Genomic DNA, 26,419 nt, shown 5'->3' on the forward strand with positions numbered 1-26,419 from the left:
TTTGGAGGTAACAAAAAACATGCTTGAGGAGGTAGAGAAGGACTGGACGGAAAGGAGGCATCAGGCCTGCTGTCAGGATGGAGGATGGTGCCCCCTCCAAACACAAAAGGACCAGGTTTGGGAAATCATGGCTTTGAGTGGCCAAAAGCTGCCAAGTGAGCAGATGGATGTGCTGGGTTGGTCAAGGAGATGTGACATACAAACAACCCTAAAACCAGGCAGGAGGCACTAACGGCTTTGGGAGAGGCGCTGTGAAGGCTGGGGTGTCCAGAGAAGGGAGGGCTCGCTTCCAGCTGGAGTGAGGGCAGCCAAGGAGGACCGCACGGGCGAGGTGAGAGCGGGGATGACAAAAGGACGGGCTGGATTTGGGTATTCAGAGTAAGAGATGGGCATTCGAGGGGCAGGGCACAGACAGAGGGGCATGGTCGCCACCAGGGTCTCACACCTGGGACTCCCCAACCCCTGTACCCCAAGTGAGGGGCAAGGACTCACAAGAGACTGCTTCTTCTGCGCGTGCTCCTCCATCTTCTGCTTCAAGCTCTCTTTCCGCTGCTGCCGGGGGAGCTTCTCCACCTCGTTCTTGACCTGCACCAGAGACAGCAGAGAGTGGCCGGGTCAGAGTACCTCCTCACGCTTCCTAAAAACTAAGTCTTCAACCCCAGAACTCCTGGGCCAGGGCAACCAAAGACGAGGCTCAGCTTTCGAGGCAATGCCCCCTGCCCTGCTCTCACCAAGCCAGTCTGACAGGTGGCACCTACTGGTCCCCTCCTGACTGCTGCTGACTCGGTTTCCAGGCCCCCAGTGGACAGGTGCTGTTTCTGCTGCTCGGTATCCATCCCCCTCCTTCTGATGACAGCACCTCAGTTTCCCTCAGGGCAGCATTTCTCAACCCTCCTGTCATTACTGTCCCCTCAGAAGCTGTTTTAGACATCTTTTTTCTAATCACCCACCCCGATGAAATATTAATCCTGCAGATACACTCTCAGTCTGTTAAACCATTATAATACCTAAAATTGTTTTAACCCCTTGGTGGTGATATCACCCAGTTGAGAAGGCATGTTTTAGGTAACCCCTCCTCAGTTCCTGGGGTGCAGGTGGGGCTGACGGCCAAACCCCATCTGTCTCTAGGCTGGGTATATGATCCAGGCTGTCAGTTAGCACACTCTATGCCCTCGCCTCAGGGACTGGTTCAGAGTGAACATGTGACTGTCACTGCACCAGTGAGAGCTTCCAGATGTGCGCTGGCACTAGGGCTAAGCTGCTCTCCGGGAGGATATCAGCCAAGGGGCCACCCGGAAGGGGTCTGCCTGAGACAATCAACACAGGGAAGCAGTGCCAACCACATGCTGTCTATAAGGGACCGACTTAGGTGAAATATACAGGCAGATTTAACTGAAAAGGATTGTAAAAGATGGGCTGGCTATGAGACAAAGTAGACATCCGAACATGGAATATTATCAGCAGCAAAGAGATTACATAAAGATAAAAGGAAGGGTCAGTTCACTAAGAAGATGGCAGTTTTAAATAACAAAAGAACTTCAAAAACATGAAACAAAAACTGAAAAACAGATAAATCCCCAATTATAGTTGGAGACATTAATACTCCTTTCTCATAGCCAATGGAACAAATGGATGGAAAATTAGTGAAGCTACATACATGCCCTAAACAGCACAATTAAGTTGACCTACCTGATATTTATAGAACACTCCACCCAACAATATACATCCTTATACAAACCAAGTATAAAAGCAGAAATCTATAACACTGAAAACAGAAAATCAATGAAACCAAAAGCCAGTTCTTTGAGAGGGTCAACACAATGAATAAACCTTAGCCAGATTGACAGGAAGGGAAGAGAGAGAAGGAAGAGGAGACCAGGACACAGATCATCACTCTGAGGGATGAAAGCGAGACCATCGCCACAGTCCCTACCATTATCAAAAGGACAGTAAGGGAACACCATCAACAGCTGTATTCCAGGAAATGGAACCATTTAGATGAAACAAACTCCTTGAAAGAAGCTGTCACTGAAACCAGGCCCAGATGATGGAGAAGCAGCCCCTAACGGTGCGGCTGGAGCACGGAGAACCGGACAGACCCGGACATGAGCCTTGCAGGTAAATGGCTCCCAAACTACCTGCTGCTGAGGCGAGATGGAGCTGGGGTTTCGATCCCTTGCAGCCGAGAGGCCCCCGTATTCCTCGGCCCAGCCTCTGCCCAGCACACGCTCACCTCCTTCTTCATGAGTTTGAGCTGCTCCTGGAACCTGGCGTAGTCCCGCTCCTGCTCCAGGCGAATCCGCCTGGCCTCGTCCCGGCGGCGCACGGCGTGGTCTTGCTCCATCTTCTCCACCTGCTGCTTTTGCTGGCGCTCCAGGTTCTCCAGCTCAGTGTCAAAGAACTTCTTCTTGGCCTGGAAGTTGAGGAGAAAGTCAGCAAAGTCACTTTATACCTGGGAGGGAGGTGGGGGCAGGATGGGGAGAGCCCAGAGCTTGATCTCAGACCTGGGCTAAATCCCAGCTCTATCACCTCTTTACTGTGTGACCTGGGACAAGTCACTTAACCTCTCTGAGTCTCCATTTTTTCACGTGCAAAAGGGAGACCAGGCCATCTACCTACAATGTTCTTGTGTGGTGCTCCACACAGGTTCATCTCCTCTAGGATGCTCCTGTGTGACTCGGAGGAGCGCAATGACCTTCATGGGATTCTGAATTTACAAGTTAATGCCTAATGAGATCGGGAAACCAGGGGAATTGGGCAATTGTGAATTACCCCCCACTGCCCAGTCATCCTGACTTGGCAACTTCTGCTTAAAGAAAACATGGAAGCAGGAAGCCCCATAGGGCCATAGCTTTTCTCACACTCACGTTGATTTCTTGTTCAAAACGCTTCTGCATCTGCTCCAGCTGCAGCTCATGCTTGCTGCTCAGCTGGCTCTGGTTCCGATGCTCTTCCTTCTGGAGCAGCCGAAGTTCTCGGAGTTCCTGGCGCCTGAATAGTTAAAAGATGGGGACATTTCAGTCCGAACGTGGCTGCAGAGATCACGTAACTCATAGCTCAGGACACTGAAGGTTGGAGCAGGTTGGAGCGTGGAACAGCACCACGCGAGTCTGGGGCAGAGCCCTGACTGAGACTCAGGCTCATGTGACACTTACGGACAGACAGACATTAATAACCTTAGGGTATACAGAATACTTACAAATCAGTAAGAAAAACAGGACTGGCCTAATTTTTAAAAGCGACACAGAACATGAACAGACATAAAACAAAGGACAAAAAAATTTTTAAACAACCTATATGGATATGAAATGCAAATTAAAAATACCATTTTGATTAACTAAATGGGTGAGGATACAGGAGAAATTGGTACTTTGATAACCTGCTGAGGTATAAACTGGTACAGCATTTCTGGAGGACAATTTGGTAATAAGTTTATGCCCCTTGAGATAGTAGTGCCCCTTCTGGATATTGAGTCTACAGAAGTTTTCATAGATGCACAACAAAATTGAATAAGGATATCAGTAACAATGCTATTTCTAACAGTACAAAATTGGAACCAACTTAAATGTCCATCAACATAGGCCTAATTATATTAAAATACATCCATCTGATGTAATTTTATACAACCAGTAAAAAAATCAAGTATTAGAGGATATTTAGTTACACAGAAAAACATTGACTAAAAATGCAACAATTCTTTATGTACAGATACGGAATGATCTCTAAGTGAGAAAAGCAAGATGTTGACGAGTCAGTCCATTATGAAAAAAAAAACTGTGCCCATGTATATGTGTTTCTGGAAGGATTATACCATAAAATAGTAACACAGGAAAGGAAACTGGATGTCTGGCAGAAAAGTGAGATTTTTCACTGTTTACCCTTCTTTTCAAGTTTGGAACCATGATATTACGTTACCTATTCAAAATGTAAATACAATAAAAACCTGACCTAAACCACACAGTACACCTTCATTTTGTAACCTGTATACTGTCAACGTGTGTGTGTGTGTGTGTGTGTGTGTGTACACTCACAGAAAATACTGGCCAGATAAACCCCGAAGTGTTACCTGTGGCACTTCTGAACAAATCCATTAAAAATTGATAGGTATCCTTTATATAATCAGAAAAGAAATTAAAACGATGCAGGAAGAACTTGGGCCTCCTGACAGCATGGGGGTGCCCGGGCAGCCTGGGTCCCACGTTCTAGCAGACCAGTGTCTGCAGGCTGCACCATGGCAACCCCTCTGTGAGGCCTTCCTCGCAGCTCTGAGAAGGTAGAGCTGTTCATGGACCTGCCAGCCAACAGCTGCACAACGACAGGTCAGCACACTCTCTGGGGACAGGGAGACCTTGTTTGCATCTTGGCTCTGCCGACTTTCCAGCTGGGCGCCCTCAGGCGCCACTCAGTCTTTGCAGGCTCCTGTTTCTGCACCTGTAAAATGGGGCAGATAACCTCTACCTCTCAGGTTCTTGAGGGTCAAGTGGGAAGATACCTGCAGTGCCAGCCGGGCACACGGCAAACACTCCCTAAGTGGTTAAGTAAGTTCTTGAATGATAATGAGAAGGCAGAGCCAAAGGCTGCCCAGTCAGGGGAAAGGCCAGAGACACTGTGTACAGTCAGAAGCTTCCATCTGAGCCCCTGCTCTCTGGGAAGTGAGAAGGCAGGAGGCGATTTCCAGAGTAGTAACAAAGAAATGGAAACCTTGACTCAAGAGAAAGAGACTTAGAGAACTGATCAAAAAAACAAAGGAATACAGAGGGTAAGCAGCCAGGTTCTAACATTACCTCCCTGCTCACCTGAGTTCTCACATAGGAGGCAGGCAGACACAGGCTGGTGTCTTAAGAAGGAAAGACCCCGCACCAGCCATTTTAGGGAAAAATAGAAAGAACTCTGACCTACAAGCCTCAATCTGGGAGAGTGACTATTTGGTCACATAGTTCAAAAGCGTGAGTGTGACCCAATCCTCCAGCAATGCCTGGATCCAGGTGTGACGAGGGCAGTGGGCCAGCTGGGGAACGATGGGCACCTTCTGCACCGCGCTTGCAGCCCATCGGGTTTACCGGCTGCCGAGCGCGCAGGACCACGGCAGGCCAATGAGAAAAGCCTGTTCTCCTGGCGAGCACCTCTCCTGTGCCTCGGCCACATCTCACCTTCCGAACCTGAACAGCACAGCCTCCCGCTTGGGAGGAGGGTGCGGGCCCCGGGCCAGGCCAGAGGGCATCGCTTCTAGATGGGGTGTGGAATTCTGCAATTTCAGCCCCAGGAACCTGAACTGACCCGAAGGGAGATGACGGAAAGCCAGCCATTGAGGTCTGAACCTTGAAGAATACAGGTCACCTCCCAGGGGACCACTCAAACAGAAGGTGGTGTCATCTGCCAACAGCAACCATTCCGCTTCCAGCACCCCAGCACCTCCCCCACCCACACAGATGAGGATACCAGTGTGTGCATGTGTGTGCGTGTGCGCGCGTGTGTGTGCATGTGTGTGCTTACGCACGCAGAAACGCCCCCGAAAACTTTGCCTCTCATCTCCCTGCTTCCTAGAGAGAAGTGCCCCCAAGGCATCCAAAACTACTTCTTTGTGGCTTTAGAATATTTGTGCTTTTTAAAAATATGAATGTGCTCGGTGTTCTAGAAACGTTCTCCAAACCAAAAATGAACTTTCCCTGTAAAGGCCTGGCCCCAAGAGAACCCTGTGGCTCCGTGACTGCTGAGCCGCCACCCCGCCCCCAGCAGCCCCCAGGAAGCATCCTGGCCGGCAGCCTGGCAGAATCCCTCAGACAAGCCCGGTTAGAACCTGGTGACCGGGGCAAGCGACTGACCTGCCAAGAAACAGTTTCCTCATTTACAAAATGGTGGAAATAGGTTCTCCGTGACGAGGGCTTTTCAGGGGCCTGAGCACCTTACAAGTGCAGAGATGGCTCCTAGCAGACAGCTTTGCCTCCCCCTCCTCCCCAAGCCCATCCCTCCCAGTTTCATGGGTCCGGCCTCCAAAATGTATGTTAAATCCGACCACTGTCCGGGATGGTCCATCTCCCTGCCCACGGGTCTCACCCCCTCTACGGCCCAGACCCATCTTTCACAAGGGATGTCCCAGCTGGTCAGTCTCCAGTTTCACTCTGGCTGGGATAAAATCCATACTTCCACCCCGTCCACAGGCCTACGTGACCTGGGCCTTACAGCCTCCAAGGACCGTACCCCTTCCCCGTCCTGCTGACCTTATGGTCCGCACTCCAGCTCTGTCCTCAGTTCCCTGAACAAGCCAAGTGCCACCCCTCTGTGCTCCCCCAGCTCTGCTCATGGCCGGTTCCTCTCACCCTCAGGCTCTGCTCAAGGGGTTCCCTCGGAGCCGCCCCCTCACCCCCGCCCCACCAAGCCCCCGCGCTCACTGTATCACCCATGACTTCCTTCCGTTATCTTGTGCGTCACGTGTTGGCCCATGAGGTGTAAGTTCTACAAAGCCAATGGCCTCAACTGTCTGGGTCACCACTGTGTCCCCCATCTGGTGGGTGGACACATGTCTGGATGGATTGGAGCGTGCAGAATATCAGGCAAAACCAGTTTCCTTTTGTCTCCCTGACCATCACTTCATGCTGTAGCCAGACGACTCTCTCACCAAGAAGACCCGCCGTCCCCATCCCTCTCACTGCGGCCCGCCCTCTTAGCGCCTCGGCACTCCTTCCCGGGCTTGCCTGAGAAATCGCATCTCCTCATCCTTCTTCTCATCTTCGCTGATGATTTTGGACGTGGTGATGCTCACCTCTACGCCGTCCACCACAAACTTGCGTGTCCTCTTGAGGGTTTTATTGTACAGCCTGGAGTCCTGGCAGAGGGAAATCAGGAAGCAAAGCTCAGCCTTTCAGCTAAGAATCCACAGGTGACATGGAGGATGGCGCACAGCCCGCCCCACAGCCTCGGCCCCGCCCAGGGAGGACGTGGCTGTCCATCGGCCCCTTGATTCAAGCTTCTCCATCTGGGGGCCTGAGTGTGTGAACTTATCCCTTTTCCCGTCTCTGATCTTGGCCTTCACACACTAGCTATCGGCACTCGCACACAGTTTGTGACGTCAGAAGGAGCTGGGTCCTAATCCTTCCTCTGCCACCTACTGGCTCTGTGACCCTGGGCAAGTCCCTTGTCCTGTCCAAGTCTCCGCTTCCTAAACTTGTCAGAGGAGGAGATAAACAGTACTTGCCTCTCAGGGTGGTTACGAAGGCTCAGTGAGAACATGCACGGGTGACATGTAGCGCTGCACCGAGTACACGGCAAGTGTTCGATGCTTGGTATTTATTTCTGACAATGATTTCAGACCACACTCTTTGGTCCACAATGCCAAAATCCAAAGAGCCCGGAAAAGCAAGTTCCTAACTGATTTGGCAGCCAAACTGCACTGGAAGCCACACCCATCTGGAGGCACCATGAATATTCACAATCTTCACCTTTACTTGTGAATAACCACACATTTCACATGCGATTGCTTACAGAGTACTGCCAGGACTCCTGGAGGTAGGTGTTCAGTACCCTGTGAAAGTTCTCCATCCTGATTCGGATGAGGGCTTACAGGCCTGCCCTGGAGTGGTCGTGGCGTCACCCCCCTCTGACCTTTCAACTGGCTTCCAAGGCCCTTGCTGGTGTAACCCAGCCCTGCTTTTCCAACAGTGCCCCGGGAGGGGGGGACAGAAGGAGGGGGGCCAGCATGGCTTCCTGCAGCACGCCCTCCAAGTCTGCTTTGACTCCCAGCTCCTGCTCAGTCGAGACCCAGGGGCTCTGGACAGCCACACCCGACTCCCATCTCCCTAGGGCATCCAGCGCCCATGTCCTAGGACTCAATTCAAGATGGGTCGGACGAGCCGTGAGGAACGGAGGCTGGCAGAAGAGTGGCGCAGAAGAGAGGAGCCCTGGCGCAGCCCTCACACTACAACTGGTCATGGGGCCCCCGGTCCCTGACGGAACAGGCTGCTCCTCATGCCAGGGGTGCTGACGCAGCCAGTGGACTCTTATCAGGACAGCCGTGTTCCCTGACTCCCTGCCAGCGGGCCAGCAAGGAATGTTCTCAACACCCTCAAGAAGAGGCGGGGGAGACCCTGCTCTGGGTGGGCCGGCTTTTACTGTTTTTACAAATTACTTTTTTTCCCCTCTTTTAGTGTCTTTTTAAGAAGAGAAGGAACAGGACGCCTGTCCTAAGGAAGATGGTGGGATGACTGGCTCTGATGCTAATTATACATAAAAGCAGCTGTCTAAGCCTGTCCTGGGGCCTGTTAGAGCCGTTCTTTCTTTCTGTCCCCAATGCTAATTGCGCTAGCCAGCTGCTTCTGCCCCTTTCGCTCCCTTTCAGTTAGCAAGTATTTTTGAGTCTCTACTGTGTGTTTCTCAGCGAGTAAACGACTGAAGGAAAAACAAAAAAATACAGTACCTTCCCTAAAATCGGCTTTGGTTGGGGATGGGACCCTCCGTGTGGCTTAGGTGACCAACGGTGAACTGAAGAATATCCCGGAATTTATCAAAGCGGGCAGGGGACAGGGTCAGCCCCCGCCAGCTCCCCGAGGAGGAAGTGGCCAGACCCCCCACCAGGAAGGCAGAACAGCAGGCGGGGTTCAGATCACAGTCTGGGGTCTGACCAGCTCACTTCCCATCTAAGCCTCTGTCTGCTCATCGGTACCTTGATGAAGGAATGATGGCGGGGCCGCCTTCGTGTTTTTTGCAGGGCCAGGTTGTCAGGCCCAGTGGCCTGTGTCCCCAATTCCAGGAAGGCCACTGAGCCAGGAGAGAGCCTGGAGCCCTCGCCTTTTCATTCAATCTACCAGTCACCAGCTAGACCACATGGGTGACCAGAAAATAAGAGAACTTCCACTTCTAGAATTCTCTCTCCCAAATTTCACCAGGGTCTTTAACCAAACCCAACTGAAATGGAAACCCAAATTGAAATTTAAACCCAAACCAACCATTTGACATGACTGAACTTGGATATTTTGGAGATTAAACTAGTAATGAAACGAAAAGCCCTTTAAAGGAAAAGCAGTCCTCGTGAGCCACTTAAACTCAGAAGGCAGCCACTAAACACTTTCAAAAACCAAAACGGAGCAGCCGAACGGCCTGCAGCTCTCCTGTCCAAGCCTGTGGCACAAGACATGGCATTACCTTGATGGACAGAGAGCCCGTCTCTCGGTTCAGGGACAGGTCAGCGGAGAGGGAAGAGCCGTAGTCCACACTCTCAGAGGTGGACAGGCTGCCATAGTCCGAGTTCCTCTTGGAAGGGCTTGGAGACAGCGGGGCGGGGAGCTCCAGGCTGCCATTGGCCAGCTTCTCGCTGCCCAGGGTCTCCAGGGCACTGCTGTTGGGACGGCTCTGGCTTGTCTTTTGGGACCGTATGACTACTGGATTCAGGTCCCCACCCTGGTCAACAACTTGCTTCTCCTCGGATACCGGAATTCTGGCATTCATTGACACGGGTCGGGACTTCCGGAGGGGCGCAGGCACAGCCAGGCCATTTTCATTTCCAGGGGCCACATCAGGGGGGCTGGTGGTTTGGAGGCATCTGTTTCCAGAGGGCTCACTGGGCCCATTCACACTGTCCTGAGGCTGGCCTGGTGGCAGTGGGGTGACAGATGATTCCTGGAGAAGCTTGTCAGCATCAAGGCTCACCTGACTCACCTCAGAAGGGTGGGGAGTGTGGTTCCCCAGAGGCTAAAGGGAAAAAAAAAAAAAATCAAGGCCACGCTGTGGTATGGCCAAGGCAAGACTCAGAGACACAGTGTGGCTGGAAAGTCAAACACCACACGGCAAAGTGGACCAAGGTGGGGACAGCTGAGAAGGCAACTCTTTCCCGGAAGTCACAATCCTCAGTGCTCCCGCCCGCCAACCAGCGATAAAACTACTCCTTGTTTTCAGGAGCAGGAATCTCCCAATTGTCTCTAAGCTTAGTTTAATGTCTGTTATTCCTCCTAGGAGTGGAGGCGACTGGCCAGCTGGGCAGCTCGTGCCTTGCCCAAAGGGGGCAGTGGCTACTCAGCTCCAGGAATTGTGACAATGAAGGAAAATGGGTCCCCTGTGGCCAGACCTTCCAGTTTTTCAAGACAAGCCAGAAGCTGGACATTTACATGGCAGGTCCTGATTTTTAGATGGCAACTAATTCAAGTTTTTAAAAAAGCTACATAAAAGCCAAATCAAACCTCTCCAGAGGCTAGATTCAGCCTACCAGCCACTAACTTTTTAAGGTTTTATTTGGTAGAGCTTTGGGGGGCTGCAAAGTACTGGAAATGTTGCTATTATGAAACAGGACACCCACTTCTCTGGATAAAACATAAATGTCCAGCCTAATGAATAAAGCGGGCATTCACGTGGCCTCCTCCCAGAGCAGGAGCGGGACACTACCCACCCCAGAGACCCTCACCCACGTGCATGCTTCCCACTGACAAAATCATTATCCTGACTTCGCTCTTTAAGAGCTATAGGTTGGTTCGCCTGCTTTTAAACATGATAATTAATGGACTCACACTGTAAGCATTTCCTCGGGTCCTGATAGCCACTGGGTTTTGACCGTGGAGATAGAAGCTTCCAGAAGCAACTCTAATCCACCTTCTATTTAACACCCAGCCCCTGCCTCACAATGTCCACGGCACCATTTGGACAGCAAATGTCCCCTCCTGGGACAGGCCCTCCCCAAACCGCGAGACCAGTGATCCCACAGCGGCAGCTCAGAACAGGATCCAGCCTGCAGACGTGTTTGGCTTGGCTCAAATGGATGTCCTTTTTTTTAAAAATTAGTTTTTATTTAAATTTAAATTCAGCCAAGTGCTGGAGCTGCAGCTGGGTTACGAATGTGCCAGGGTCCCCTGGACACTCAGAGCAGCCAGGTAGGGTCTGGGGTGGCCGGACCTCTCGGCCTGTCGCCTCTGGTCACGTGCAGCCTTTACCTGCATGGACCCCGCAGCACACTACAAACACGCTCCTTCTGTATATGAGCCCAACAGGAAAGAGGCTGGGAAGCAAGTGTCAGCCACCAACTTTTAAAAACTGGAAGATCTCATTTGAAATTGAGATTCCCGGTCTTTTCCTGAACATTTATTACATCCGGCCAACACGCCATGTGGCCTCACCCTGGCCCACCTGCCCTATGGCCTGGGAGCCGTGACCTCTAAGCTGCGGAGGCACGGAAAGGACTCCTTCCTGCACCTCCCGGGCCCGTTCCCACCGCCGCCAAGGCCCGCGGGGGTCCCCTCCCTCCCCAGCAGCTGCTCTTCTGGGCCTTACAGAGGTGGCATCCACGGTGTCCTCCTCTTCCCCTTCATCTCGGCCATCTTCAATCTCCTCCATCACCTCGGCCTTGGCCTCGGCCACCAGCTCCCGCAGAGCCTTGTTACTGGTGACACTGCTGACAAAAGGGTGCTGAGGGGACAAGACACCTGGATTAGAACCACTTTGGGATGGGGGGGTGAGGAGGGCAAGCAAAGCTGGGGGAACATGAACCCGGGAAGGGAGACCCAGGGGCAGCTCAGAACATCCTGTGTGTGATAAAAGAGGGCAAATGCCGGCTCTGCCACTCACCAGCTGTGTGACCCTGGGTATGTCACGTTCCCTCTCTGAGCTGCAGGCACCTCACCTCTGAAGAGATGAAAATGCCAAAGGCCCAGGGAGGTCACGACGCGATAATGGACATGGGCGTGCTCAGCCCAAAGCAATGTTTGGGGCGGTTTGTGTATTTATTTTCTGTTTTACAAGGTTTTAATGTATGTTTTTAAAAATATATTATACACACAAATACTTCACTGAACTATTACACACAGTAAAGTCCACAAATATGAAGCACAGGGACTCTTCCTGTGTTCCTCATATACACACATCAGTATAACCACCCGGCTCAAGACTGACTGTCTCCGCCACCTGGGAAAGGTCCGTGCCCCCGAGTCAAACCCACACCCCACCGCTGCCTGGCTCAGACTAGTCATGCCTGCCCTCTAACTTCGTATGAACAGAATCACAGTGTCTTTTATGGCTGGCCTTCTTCACACCTAAGCTGAAGCTGAGTCACTCCAGGGGCGCGTGTATCACTGAACTATGCCTTTTTCACTTCTGTGCCACCGTCTATTGCGTGAATATGCCAGTCTATTCACTCACTCTGCTGCCGGGGACATGGGTGTTGTTTCCTGGTTTGGGCGACTTTGGATTAAGCTGCTATAAACACGCTCGTGTGTCTAGGTGGACGTGTATTTGCAAAAGTGTGAGGCAGGGTGGCGTATGCTCCATCCCGAGGCGTTTACAGAAATCCCACAGCTCTGTCACAGGCCTTGTGAAACACCAAAGCTCGTGAGGCCCCAGCAGATGTGACATCAGCACAAACACCTCCCTGGGGAGCTCTCGATGGGCATCTTCTCTCAGCACCGTGGATGTGGCAATCCGACCCACCGCCCACCCACGGCTGGCTGTGCAGAGGAATGCTGCGGGTGGGGCTGTCATTAGGTTGGAATTTGCTTATTTGAAATTTACGGGAATGCTCTCAAGAGATTCACTGTTTTTACTGTCAGAAAATTTATCAAGGAGGAACAGTGTCAAGATTGCAGGGAAGTACGCAAAGGACTCAAGAAAATAAAATTTTTCTGGCACCTTGAAAACATATTCACAACTGATAGGTCCACTAAAATCATTTTTTTAATCTTTTGTTCATTTAAAACAGTTCATTTGGGAACGGCCACGAGGCCACACCCTGTCCAGCTTGGGCACCTTACTTTGCACACCTGACAGCAGTAAACCTCACTCACTAAGGAGCCCTGTCACTCAGTTTTCCCCAAATTAGTGTGACTTTCTCTAGTTAGGCCACACTAGTAGAGACTGTTAGAAATTCATTTCATGTCTTCCCCATATCCCCTTTCATCCACTGATTCACACCACAGCCAAGTGGTAAGGCCAGCGATGTACCAGGTGCTGAAATAAGGCTGAACAAGAAGACAGGCGAGGTCCCTGGCCCTTGGAGGCTTGCAGCAGAGTGGGAGACGACAGGTAACCAAATGACACACAAGACCATTTCAGGTCGGGGAACAGGACAGCATGAGGCTGGAACAACCTACCCTGGACAGTGGAGGCTACTTTGGTCTGTGGTCTGAGGGGCCTCCCTGGAGAGGTGACATTTGAGCTGAGACCTGAGGAATATGAAGGGGTTGGCCAGGGAAAGATTTGGGAACAGAGCATTCCAAGCAGAGGGAGCAGCAAGTGCAAAGGTCCTGAGACAGGACTGAGGCTTGATGTGCTGGAGGCACTAGGCCAGAGTCCCAGAAATTGTGGGAGAGGAGAGGGGAGGTGCACACAGGGCCTCTGGGCCTTGGTGAGAAGCTGAGACTTTATTCTCAGAAGCCACTGCAGCAGGGCGGTGATAGTAATAGTTATCATTGAAAGGTGTCACTCTGACTGCTGTGTGGTTCCAACAGGTCTCGAGTGGGACCGTTAATGAGGGTTACTAATCACGGGACACAGGGAGTGTAGGAGTACAGCCTGACTGGAGCCAGGCTGCCTGGGACAAACTCCTGTTTCCAGCTTGGGCAGGCCAACTGTCTGAGCCTCAGTGTACTACTCTGCATACTGGGAGCAACAGGATGGTTGTTCTAAGCATTATAGTAAGTGCTCAAAATACAACAGCCAGATCCGAGAGGAACCTGCCATCTGCTCCTTCAGGAAGAGGAACAGCTGCTCCGTGCCATCTCTCTGGGGTGCCCTGAGATGCCACACAGCTCACCAGCTGGTCCCTGCCCTCTGGCCAGGACCTCTCGGCCATCTACACAGACACCCCATCCAAGAACTCGAGCCTCTTTTCCTCTGTGTGCTTAGAAACCATCAGCCGGGGAGTCCCACATGCCAACACTGGCTTTAGAACATGCCAAATAATGCTTTCAAGTTTTCAGGTGTCAGCACCTTCCCTCCAATCCTCCCTTCTAACCTCTTCTCTTCCGCTCCCTCTTTCATTTCTTCTTCATTCATTTAGAGGCAGCTTACCATCGTCATCAAGAGAACAGGCTTTGGAACCAGATGACCAGGATCAGAATCCCAGCTCTTGTCGCTTACAAGCTGTGTGACCTTGTGCAGGCTACCTAACCTCTCTGTGCCTCAGTCTTCTATCTGACAGAGATCTGAACAGCACCTACTTCACAGAGCTGTTATGGTGATTCAATCAGTTAACATTTGTTCAACATTTAGAAAAGCACCTGGAACAGACACAGGATCACATGGTCACACAACAGTATGTTAAGTAAAAGTCAGTCAGTGTATGTAACAAATGCTTGTTGAAGGCCTTTTCCATACCAGGCACTGCTCTGAATGCCTGGGTCACATCACTAAACAAAACAGACCTTCTGTCCTCAGAGAGCTGACATGCTAGTCAGGAAGATCAACAGGAAACTTAATAAGCAAGTAAGTTACATACCACCATGCTATGTGCCATGGAAAAATTAAAAGTAGGGTAGGGAAAGGAGACTCAGGATGTAGGGGGAGCAGCAGGTTTGCAGTGTTAAATAGGGAGGCTGGGGGAGGACTTGCCAACGAGCCATCATTTGCACAATGACTGAAGAACAGAGAGTCAACCATGAGGGTGTCTGGGGAAAAGAGCATTTCAGGCAGCGTGCAGAGCCGGTGCAAAGGCCCTGGGGCCGGGTGTGCCCGGTGTGTCTGAAGAACAGCAAGAGGGCCAGAGTGTCTGATGCAGAGTGAAGGGTTAAGATGGGGAGGTGGACAGGTCACACAAGACCTTGCAGGTCACTGAGATTCTAGATTTTACCCTGAGTGGGACGGGAGCCATTCAGGAACCAAGAGGGATGGGAGCTGGCTTATGTGTGAAAGGTTCCCTGTGGCTGCTGTGCTCAGAACAGACTGAAGCAGGGCAGGGAGCCCAGTGAAGAGGCAATAATCCAAGTGAGAGATGAGGGTGGCTCAGACGGGTGCAATGGGGGTGGTGGGAAGTGGTCAGATTCTAGCATGTTCTGAAGGCAGGGACAATCGGATTTCTCCATAGAATGAATACAGACTGTGCGAGAAAGAGAGGGGTCAAGGCTGCTCGCGAGGTTTGGGGCCTGACCGCTGGAAGGGTGGGGTCACCATCGGTGGGGCATCTTTGGGGAAAGGTGGTGAGCGGTGGACGTGTGAAGTTTGAGGTGCCAACTGGGCATCCGAGGGGGATGGAGAGTGAACGGCTGGACACGAGGGTGGGGGCAGGGAGAGCAGCCTGTGAGTCGTGACACACGGGACGAGATGATCAAGGTGAGTGGAGACGGCAGAGATGGCCCCGGCACACTTCCACACGCATGCGTGGGAAACGGGGAGCATGTGAAGGAGGTTGAGAGGACTGACTGGTGAGAAGGAAGGAAACCGAGAGAACGTGGGGACTGCAAGTCAAGAGCGGACAGCGAGGAGGACGAGGGTGGACAGTGGCTGCTGCTGGGTCCAGCGACATGAGCACTGACCAGCAAGACGTCCAGCAACACGGAAGGCGCTGGCGACCTTGACAAGGACGCCGTGACAGAGGGGGGTGGGTTTAACATCAAGTTCAACAGGGGGCGGCCAGATGGCTCAGTTGGTTATAGCGCGAGCTCTCAACAACAAGGTTGCCGGTTCAATTCCCGCGTGGGACGGTGGGCTGCGCCCCCTGCAACTAAGATTGAAAACGGCGACTGGACTTGGAGCTGAGCTGCGCCCTCCACAACTAGATTGAAGGACAACGACTTGGAGCTGACAGGCCCTGGAGAAACACACTGTTCCCCAAAATTCCCCAATAAAAAAAAAGATCAAGTTCAATAGGTGCAGACTGAGCACCGATGTGTGACAGCCACTGGGCTACAAATGGTTCCTACGGAATCTCATTCACTCCTAGTTCTGAGAAGTGAGCCCGCTTCACAGCCTACAGATGAGGCAACCAAGACACAAAGTGAGAACTGAGGTTCCAGGAGGTTCCAGGAGGCAAGCGACCCTGACGTCAGAGCCTGTTACCACTGTGTGCTACGGGCCCAAAGAGTATCTGTGCAAGTCAGTGAAGGAACCATAAACCAAAAGGGGCGTGAGTCAGTCAGCTCAAAGAGCTGGGAGCAACCTTCTAGAAGCAGGCAGATACAAGGGCTGAGGTGGGGGCATGACCAACTCTGGAAGGGGCACTGGAACTACCTCGGTTTCCCCAGGCCAGGTGACCTTGGGAAGCCTGCTCTAATCCTTGGGTCCTCACCTACGGGGTGAAGATGCTCCATCTTCCCTCCCTCGGACATGGAAAGTCACCTGGAAAAAGCAGGCTGCAGCCTAAGCTCTGAAAGGTGCTTCATTTATCTCAAAGGCTCTCTCCTTTCTTCCACGACCCTCTCTGTCTCATGCCAAGAATCCTCCGGCAGGACATTTTTTCCAACTATGGAACGGAAATTCCTGGCTCAGACCAGGGCTCCAGGGCTGCCATGTGAGGATGGAGGACAGCTGTCTCCTCCTGGTGGAATGTCCTGGAGGCCGGACGTATGGGGCCAGGAAGGCCTGCTTACAGGAAACAATTCGCCCCGTGCGCCCTGGAGCTTCTGCATCTGACAGTGACAGCAGGCCCACCCCACCCCCACCTCTGGCTGGCCAAGTCCAGCCCCTTCCGGACACAGCCCCACCAAACACCATAATACCCAGAAAATGAGGCCTCTGGTCCTCCAGACATTTGCTTTCAAAAACACTGCAGAAATCTACAAGGAACAATTGTGACCCCCCCCCCAGAAAACAGACCCCATTTTGCATTTTTTAATAATTTGATTCAATGAGTCAAACATTCACTAAGCACAGTGCTTAATAGTAAGCTAAGCAGTTCAGGGCATCTTCCCACTTAAGCCTCACAACGGCCCTATAAGGGGGGCGCTGCTCTAATCCCCATTTCAGGGAGGACTGAGTCACAGAGTGGTTACGCTACTCACCAGGGTCTCTCAGCCAGTAAATGGCAGAGCTGGGATTTGAACCCGGGACTTTCCAACCCCAGGCCACACAATCACTGAGTTGCACGTGCCAGAGGGACATGAAGAAAGACTCAGCGCTTGGTGTGGCCTCTTCCTCCTGTACTCCCGCCAGAGTGGACAGGGAGGGAGTGGAGGGGCAGCCCGCCCCCATCCCCCAGGCCCACTTCCTCTCCCAGTAGCTGTGGTGGCATGGGAACAGTGATGAGCAGACCTGGAGACAACTGGGCAGGTGCAGCTTTCAGAACACAAGGCATCAGCGCAGGTGAAGGGCTGCTCACAGCAACCTGCACGCTCTCAGAAAGCTTCAGGGAGACCATCACCCACGTCCTCACGTGAACATGCACAGCCAGCTAAGGAGATGCTCCACGAGTCCTCCAGACTGGTGTCCAGATTACACACACAGCCGCCAGAGGGACGCGTGTAAAGGTCAGTCAGATGGTGTCCCCTGCTGCAAACCCTCGGGGTGCCGTCACACAGAGGGTAAAACCCACGTCCTGGTTTGGGCCTGCGAGGCTTTGCACGGTCCTATGCGACCTGGCCCTGCAGCAGAAGCGAGCATAGCGGGTGTGTCCACTCTCCTGTGAGAGGCCTGCTTCCAAGGTCAACCCTCAGCTGGCCTCTGGGAACTTCATTTGGGGCAGGCTCCCATCACTGACTGATAAAACAGACCCACTCTGCCTAAACTTTTTGTATAAACAGTATGGTTCACGCTGAAAACCAGCCAGCTCCTCGAGTCTGGCATTGTGGTACATGCCAGGCAAAGGGTGCCTATGTATGACCAGCCCCCAGCAAAAGCCCTGGGTCTTGAGTTCACTAGCTTCCCTGGTAGACATTTCACACGTGTCGGCACAACTCATTGCTGAGGGAACTAAGCAGGTCCCGTGTGACTCTGAAAGCTTGTGCCTGGTTCCTCCCACGTGCCTTTTTCCCTGTATCTTTTTTTACCCATCGTCATGCTGAGTACAACTATATGCCGAGTCCTGTGTGTCCTCTTCGGGAACCATCGGATCTGGGGGCGGACACACGCGTACCTCCCCATCTCATCTCCGGTCCCCCTAGCCTCACCCCGGCTCCCACGCCCTGGCCTCCTGGCTCTTCCGGCTCATGCCACTCACGCTCACGTCCCATTCTGGCCTGGCTCCCTCACCACCTCGGTGTGTCTGCGCACACAGAGACCCCTTCTGTGTATTCCCTTCGTGGGACAGCAACCCCTCCGAGGCCCGCCACCCAGCTGTGCCATTTTCACCAAAGCCCTTGTCTCCCCTGCTATGTGCACATCTGCCCCGTGAGGACAGAGCCCTGGGGAACTTCTTTCACTGTAGCGCTCCCAGCCCAACAGCTGTCATGTAGGAGGTGCCCAGGGAAAGTCGGCTGATGAATGAATGGACCTGGACTGGATGAGGAACACATCAGCTTCCAGGTCATGGCTGATCTCATCTGTCATCTGTCTCCAAAGAAAGGGCAGCGCAGAGGGGCAGGCAGCCAGCCCCGGGAGAGGGGACCCACTCACCTCCAGGAGCTGCGCGGCACTGGGCCGGGTCTCAGGGTTCTTATCCAGGGCTGTCTTTAGGAAGTCTCGGAACTCCACAGACCTGGAGGACAGGTGGCGGCTGTAAGCTCAGAGCAGGGCGAGAGCCAAGAAAACTCCCCACGTCCCCGACTCCATTCTCCCAGGAGTCCTGTGTTTCCCAAACACGCCCATCAAAGGACAAAGGGCGTCTTCATGAGCTAAAAGGCGGAGGCCGCGGGACCTTCAAGATGACCTTCTCATCACGGACATCTCTATACAGACGGGGACATGGAAATCAGAAGAGCAGGGACTTGCCTGAGGCCACAGAGCAAAACAGCGGTGCTGGGGTACAAGCCCGAGCCCCATTTCCCAGCCCAGGGTTGTGCCATGTGGCTGCTGAGGCTGGCCTGGGCTCCTATTCCCACAGTGGCACCTGGTTTCTTTGGGTCACCCATCTGTTTTGATGGCGTGCCTGTGAGGAGCGCACGGAGGGAAGCAAGAGGCACAGAGGACCCAGAGAGCTGAGAGGCCTGGGGGCCCTGGCCGCTCCCCCACTTTGGGGCCTCGCAGTGACAGGAGAGCCCTGGCACCCCCCTCCCCCAATCTGCCTGCTCCGTGTCCTGTCCAGCAAGACCCTTGCTCCTTACCACTTAGAAGGTGTGAGCAGCGTGGGGGGATCCGACTTGGCGATTTTGAGCAGGACCCGCATGGGGTTGAGCTCGTGGTGCGGGGGCTCGATCTGGGCCATCTCAATCAGAGTGATGCCCAGGGACCAGATGTCGGCTTTGTAGTCATACGGGGTGTCCTTCATGGTCTCACACATCACCACCTCGGGGGCCATCCTGAACCAACCAAGGGACAACACAGGGCTAAGAAGCTGGCCTCCACAGGCACTTCTCAGCGACTCAGGTCAAGGCCCAGCACAAGCCCACGCCAGCGAGCACTCCTGAATCACGATTTGCGTATTGTCCTTCCCACTGTCTTCCTCAGGAGGGTCCTCGCACAGAAAGACGCCATCCAAGCGGCTCCAACACGTCCCGCTGCAGTTCCCGATGCCTGCCACAAGATGGCAGCAACAATCCAGACACAGAGTCCTGGGGCGGGTGGGGGGCAGAGAGGAAGGTGCCCAGAAAAAACTGGGGCGGGAGGGGTGGTGGTAAGAATACAACCGCAGGGAGAGAAGGGATGGGAGAGAAGAAAATAAAGAGGAACAAAAGGGCAGAGAGAGAGAAAGAAAGGGTGAGTAACAAGCAAGCAAGAAGGAGGCTAACTCCACAATGGGAAGTATTGCACATGAAAAACAGAAAGTAGTTAGGTGTGAAACTGAGTGACAGAGTGGTTTTGGGGTTCATTAAGTAGTAGTTTTCAGGAAGAAGGAAACACAATGGACCAGAGAAGCCCAGGCAACTTCATGTGTCAGTAGGAACTGAACTTGTCTTGCTCATCTTCAGACGCAGCCCAGCCTCAATCCATACTTGTTGAACTAATCAAGAATTGAACCACTTTTCAGGAATTCCAGTTAAAGTATGATTAATGGAGCATTTTCTGTGTGCATCACCCCCTTTAATCCTCACAGTAACCCATTAAGTGGATGCTATTAATCCCTGATTTTGCAGGTCAGGACACTGAGGTACAGGGACACAGTAACTTGGCCAAGGTCACGGCATAGTAAGTGGAGACGGGCTCAGACCCAGCAGTGCCTTGGGCCCTTGCCTCCGGCCGTCCTCTCTCCTCTGTACCAGCCAGCAGTCACCTTGGGGACTTCGAGGTTTAACATTCCGTCCACCATTCCATTTCCAGAAGCTACACGACTCACCAATAAGGTGTTCCGATGAAGGAATCTCGTTTCTGCAGGGTTTTCAGATTCTTGGCAGACACTCCAAAGTCAGCTGCAACACAAAAATCTCAGATGGAGTATTCCACGGACATTCCTCCCCGCTGGGTGTGGACTCAGAGGTGTGTGCCCCAAATCAACCGACAGATGCTATCTTCTATGTCGCACATTAGTGACCATTAAAACTGCATCTACTGCTGTTAGGATGTACTGAGACACACTTTCCTACTTGCTAATGAGAGTATAAACCAGAAGAACATTTCAGGAAAGCAGTTTGGCAATAAATCGCAAGAACCTCTAAAATATCCATATTCTTCTGATCCAGTAATCCCAAAACCAGGAACGTATACCCTAATGAAATAATCTTAACTATAAACAAAAATGATGCATAATGATGTTCATCAAAGTGCCACTGTAATAGTGACAAATTAAAAACAGCCACAATCGCTGAGCTTCTGGGGAATGATTTTAATGAGCATTTCATTGGCTACGACACTGCCACTGAGCAAAGCTTAGGGAGTGATTTTTACACGTTTTCTACATGAGTCCAATATATGATATATCCTGTGTTTTCCAAACACATTTAAGATGGTATAGCAAACACAAACACACAGACACACACAAAGATAAACCAAGAAATGAGGAGAAGTAAGACAGATAAGGTGAAGGGTAAACAACTGAACACATTAATAAAAGTGTGATATATCCCATACAATAGAATATTTTGTAGTCAAATTAATTTTGAAGTATTTTTATCCAACATTTTAACACTGAATTAAATGTATTACTACATATCAATATTAAACATTTACTGTGTATTTAATATTAATGTTTATTATGTATTTAAATACTTTACTACTTAACAATACTAAAACATTTTATTTATATACTTATAAGGCCAAGTGGGAAAAGGGGGAGACACACAGTTGAATACATCCTATGGTCAGAATTAGGCCCCTCTCCCCCAACAAAGGGCCCAATTATTCAATGAACTGACTTGGAGGTAATAACCAAACTGTTAAAATCATTATCTGCAGGTGGTGAGATTAGGTGAGGTTTCTTCTACTTTTCTGAATTCCGTAAATTTGCTATGATGAACATGTATGACTTTCAGGAATAACAAAAAATAAATACAATTTATCTTTAAACCCTCACCCCACACCACCCGTGTCCCTTCACACACCCACTGCACAGAGAAGAACCCAGGGCCACCAAGAGGAAATTTCCCCTACTGCTCCACTCTTCTGGGACAAAGTTTCATGTTGGTTGAAAAGCAAACTCAGGGAAGCGACACCTTGAGAGAACTGGTGGTGCTCATTTGACACCGCCGAGGTGTTAGAACTGCCAGCTGCTTGGGGAGCCTCTGCAAGGGTCTTGAAACAAAGGAGCTGGCCCCAAACCACAGCCAGGTGACAACCTGCATTCACTCACTCATGATTTCAAACCAGGAGGGACCCTTGTGCTAAGAGCCTGGGCCTGAATACGGAAAACTGAGTTCCAGTCTCGGCCCCTGTATTTCACTGGCTTATTCATCTCTCATCTGGTGCCGTCAGGAGCCAGACACCAGCCAGGACCCGAGGATACAGTGGGGCCGAAGCAAACTAAGTCCTTTTCCTCAGGCACTCTAAGTTTAGAGGCAGAAGCAGACAGCAATCAGATAAACACCAGCAATTGCCTGTGCATAACTGTAAAGTGTCGGAAAGATGGGCATACAGGACTAGGGGAATCCACAGTGGAGGAGGGAAGGGAGGGAAGGGGGGTTGGGGGAAGGGACAGGAAAAGGGAGAGGTGAGAGAGGGAGGGACGGGGGAGGGGAGGCCGAAGGGGGAGGGGAGGGAGAGAGGGAGAAGGGGGGGGAGGGAAGGCCTGCAGGAAGAACAGCTGACTGCCTCGGAATGACTCATTCCTTCAACAAATATTAATTGAACAACTATTATGTGCCAGGCACTATTCTAGGTACAGAAATGAACCAAAATCCTTACCCTCGTGTGGCTTGTTATTCTTGTGATGGAAACTGGCCCTCAACAAACACCATGTAGTTCCTGGTAATGAGAAGTGCTTACGGGGTGGGGGGAGAAGCTACTCTAGACAGGAGGTCAAGGTCTGGGGGAAAACACTATTTCCAGGAAACATGCTGGCTGGAGGACCTGGGAGGGGGTGGAAGCAGATCAGGTGGGAGACAGGCAGGGGCCAGGACAGTTACCAAGCCTCTGACCCTCAGCCTCCCTGTCTAACGTGGGGATGGTGACACCGTAGAACCACTCTGTAGGGTTGTCGTGAGGATTAAATGACACATGGAAAGCAGTCAGCTCCAAGCCCGGCTCTTGCTAAGTGCTCCGGCACAGGTGAGCGCCAGCAGCCTGAGATTCCTAGACTGGGCCATGGCTGGGGTGCACTGAGACCCCCTCTGGGGGCGGTCAGGAAAGCTGGTGTCTGAGCCCTGGGTACTAACTAGATACGTGTTACTCAGTCAGCGGATGACAGCCCTAGAAGGGACAGCTTGGCCGCAAGAGGGAACAGGGTCCTGTCACCTCCCAGGGTGAGAACGGCTACTACTTCAGGGTGCGGTGCAAACCCAGGTGAGAACCCAACTCTCCTGCTCACTGCCCTGGTGGCCTGGCCAAGTCACTTCCCCTCTGGGCTCCTGGGTAAGAATGGAGGGAGAGCTGGGCTTTTGCCCCCGCTGGGTCCATGGGGGGTAGAGGGGCCACCTCCCCTGCCAACACCAACAATGGCTGGCATGCCATCCCAGGAAATCTTTCAGGTCTGTAACTGCCTCTCAGACTCAGTGTGAGGCTCCTAGGAGGGTACTGCCACCCCCCACCAGGCCTGGCTGGTTCCTTCTTGAGAAGGGACAGGAAAAGCAGAAACCACCAACTTTCACAATAACACCCAGTTGGTCCCCAGGGCCCTCCCTGAGGCAAGTGCTGGCCACCTTTCTGGGTAACTGCTACTTCCCCCTCTGCCTCACAAGATGGGGCCTGGCAGGAGGGTGGGGCGGCCCCTCCCTGCAGCCCGGGGACCTCAGGCTTTCCCCAGGCATGGGGTAGGGTGGCCCAGCGGTTTGCTCCCCGAATGGAGTTTATCAGCAGTGTCTCCTGATAAGTGGGGACACTGCCCTCACACAATTCAAGGGGGGTTTCCACCAGACAATCTCTTGTGATGGAAACACTGCTCCCTCTCATTTGAAAACAAGTCACAGACAAGCAGAGCAGGTAGGTAGGGGCTCTCCCTCCATAAACTGTCACATCCATAAGGAAGAGGCTGTTTCTGCTTTGTCCACAGCTCTACCCCTGGCACCGTATCTGGTGCATGAAGCCCTCAACGGGGTGATCAAATGAACAAGTGAATAAGTGGACAGACTTTACTAGAATGCCTTTACTCCTGTCTTTAGGGAAAAAACGCTAACACTGGGTTTCAAGAAACATGTTGACAGCAATTCTATTTCTAGAAATAGACCCCCAAAACCAGATTTATAATACCGGGCGTGCCAAAAAATATATACAAGTGGACACTTTGGTCGGCGTTGCTCAAGCAGTAGTTCGCTGTAATCAGAAGTGTCTGGACACTGGTGGTAACCACTCTGGGCACCTTTTGTAATTGCAGAAGTCAAACGTGACTTGTATTCATCTTTTATTATCGGTATGTATTGAGTATTACAATTTTAATACATTTTCCTTTCTTAAAATGTGTATACCTTTTTTTGGCACCCTCTGTACATATGGAAGCTTATGAAAACATTCTTCAAAAGAGTGAAAAACTAGAAACAAACTAAGTTGCTGCTGGAGCCGGGGTTGGGGAATGAATGAGCAGATAAATTATGGTTCGCCCTGGCCATGAAATAATATGCAGCCCTGAAAAAGAATGAGGTCACAATTGTACTCATTTGGGAGTTTGTCCATAACACCTTGTCTCAAACACGCCTCTGGCTGAGCAGTCACTTCACAGAATGTACAGCACGATTCCAGTAGCGTCTTAAAAGAACTACCTATGCACACGGTGTGGGCACATACTCCACAGACACAGAAAGGGGTCCAAAGGGTTGCCCATCAAACTTAACAGTGACTACCTCCCCGGAAGTGGGGTTTTGGTGGGAGCAGCACACTGAGCGGGTCTTACTTTTCTTATTTTATATACTTTTATTCTTTAAAATGTTTTTGATAAACAGTATGCATTGCTTTTATGGCTTAAAAAGCTGAAATGCATATAGCAAAGATTTGGGGATTTATAGAGTTTCACTTTTGTTTTCTCGCTTTTCAGTAAAACCCAGTGGGGGCCAGGATATGGTGACAAAACTTCACACTCCATGAGGGCGTGGGGGAGGCAACTGGTACAGCCGGCATGGAGGGCACGCCAGCCCCGGTGTTACCAAAAAGCTGAAAACACTGCACAAACCCAACAATTCTACTTCTGAGAACTCCTCCTAAACATGATTTCAGAAAGAGATTCAGATCCATGAACAAGCACCTACATGCCTGCATTTGTTAGAGAATAAGATGAGAAACCTCAATATCCAACTTTAAGGGTTTCATAGATAAATTACAATTTGTGCATGTGTTGGGATGCAAGAAAAACATTAAATAATGTTTTATGAGGAATATTTAAGGTTATGGGTAAAACATGCTGACATTCAGTTTTTTAAAAATATACTACAATCCAGACTTTAAAAAAAATACATATTTCTCTAATAAAAACTAATATTTACTGAGACCTTGCCAGGTGTACAGCCCTGTGCAAAGAGACTTACGCATCTCATTTATCTCTGCCTCTGCATATCATCTGCATATATATTCCTATGCATCTCATTTCCAACTGTGATCCTTTGGGGAAGGGAAAATTACTATCCCCATTTTACAGATACGGTAACTGAAGTTTAGAGTAATTTGTAGATGGTCAACCAGCCCTGAGGACAGATGTGACACTGAGTCTGTGCTCTTCACTACTATCTGTTCCCACCTTCCAGGACACAGAAAAAAGTCCAGAAGGAAGCACACAGTGGTGTGTCTGACAAGATAAGGAAGTGACTTTAATTTCCTTCTTTGTGGGTCCACTTATTCCAAGTTGGCTACAGGACTATACCTAACTCTGTATTCATTTATAGATGCTGTTTTTCCTGATTACCATCTTATCAAACATTCAAACATTTACAGATTAAAAAGTCTCCATAATCCTGGCAGAGATAAACATTTAGGAGTTTGCTGCCAGATGTATTTATTTGTATTTGTATAAATAAAAATGCTGTAAATTAAAGTGATATAATTTTAATGTATTTACTACTTTGATAAAAATGAAATCTGATGAAACACACTATGTTACATTTTGTTTTCCCCTTCCCAGTGTGTACATACACTCGGGGGTTAGGTGAGCCAACACCCGCGGTCAGAAGTCCCCACTAACTTTTGACTCTGCAAGTGGGCCTTTCGCATCAGTGAATTAAACCAACCACAATTGAAAATAGCAGTTTTGAATACAGTTCAATCCATAGTTGGGAGTAACTGATTTCTATCGGTGGTTAGTTGAATCTGCAGATGTGAAATCCGCAGATACGAAGGGCCAACTGTATTTCTTGAAAAAAATCCTCATCTAAGTGGACCCATGAAGTGCAAACCTGTGTCATTCAAGGGTCAACTGTACATCTTTACAAGAGACTACACATTTTCTACAAGGGAATTTTCAACAACTGAAAAAGATTCCATCGTATGACAGTACCATAACTTATTTAATCCCCTAGTGGAGTACACTTAAATCATTTCTGATTTCTTGCTGTTGTAACCATTGTTGCAATGAAACTCTTTCCACATATGTGTATATGTATATCAAATATTATTTTTACAATCAGAAAACTACATACACAGTGTAAACTGCATTGTATGTTATGCGATATATATACACACACACACAAGCAGTGGACTTAGAATGGATGAAAATATATGAGAATCTCTCATCTGTCCACTTAACTGTAAGCAACCCAAAGAATCCAAGATAAGAGGAGCTGTTTCCCAGGCAATGCCAGGCCGACTAAAGCCAAACCACTGTCCAGCTGCCGTCTGCACCCCTGCTCCTCCCCTAGACCCTCCACCCCATGCCGGGAGGGGGCTTGCCCTCCAATTCTAGGTCTGAGAACCTCCCAGGTGG

The 26,419-nt window shown here is 50.8% G+C and overlaps 1 protein-coding gene across 1 annotated transcript in view; it reads right to left on the bottom strand.

Moving 5' to 3' along the window:
- Positions 1–26,419, bottom strand: part of STK10 (serine/threonine kinase 10) — an 86,621-nt gene that overhangs the window by 15,155 nt on the left and 45,047 nt on the right. Inside the window, exons 5-13 of the mRNA XM_019741192.3 lie at positions 20,267–20,339; positions 19,098–19,292; positions 18,451–18,532; positions 11,248–11,382; positions 9,136–9,681; positions 6,693–6,823; positions 2,868–2,991; positions 2,234–2,413; positions 493–585 (exon numbers count right to left, since the gene is read on the bottom strand). Of these exons, the coding sequence (XP_019596751.3) occupies positions 493–585; positions 2,234–2,413; positions 2,868–2,991; positions 6,693–6,823; positions 9,136–9,681; positions 11,248–11,382; positions 18,451–18,532; positions 19,098–19,292; positions 20,267–20,339 (1,559 nt within the window). The remainder of the gene's footprint in view (positions 1–492; positions 586–2,233; positions 2,414–2,867; positions 2,992–6,692; positions 6,824–9,135; positions 9,682–11,247; positions 11,383–18,450; positions 18,533–19,097; positions 19,293–20,266; positions 20,340–26,419) is intronic.

Source organism: Rhinolophus sinicus, chromosome 5 (genome assembly GCF_057876585.1).
Source record: "Rhinolophus sinicus isolate RSI-liver-muscle chromosome 5, RSI-T2T, whole genome shotgun sequence".
NCBI lineage: Eukaryota > Metazoa > Chordata > Mammalia > Chiroptera > Rhinolophidae > Rhinolophus > Rhinolophus sinicus.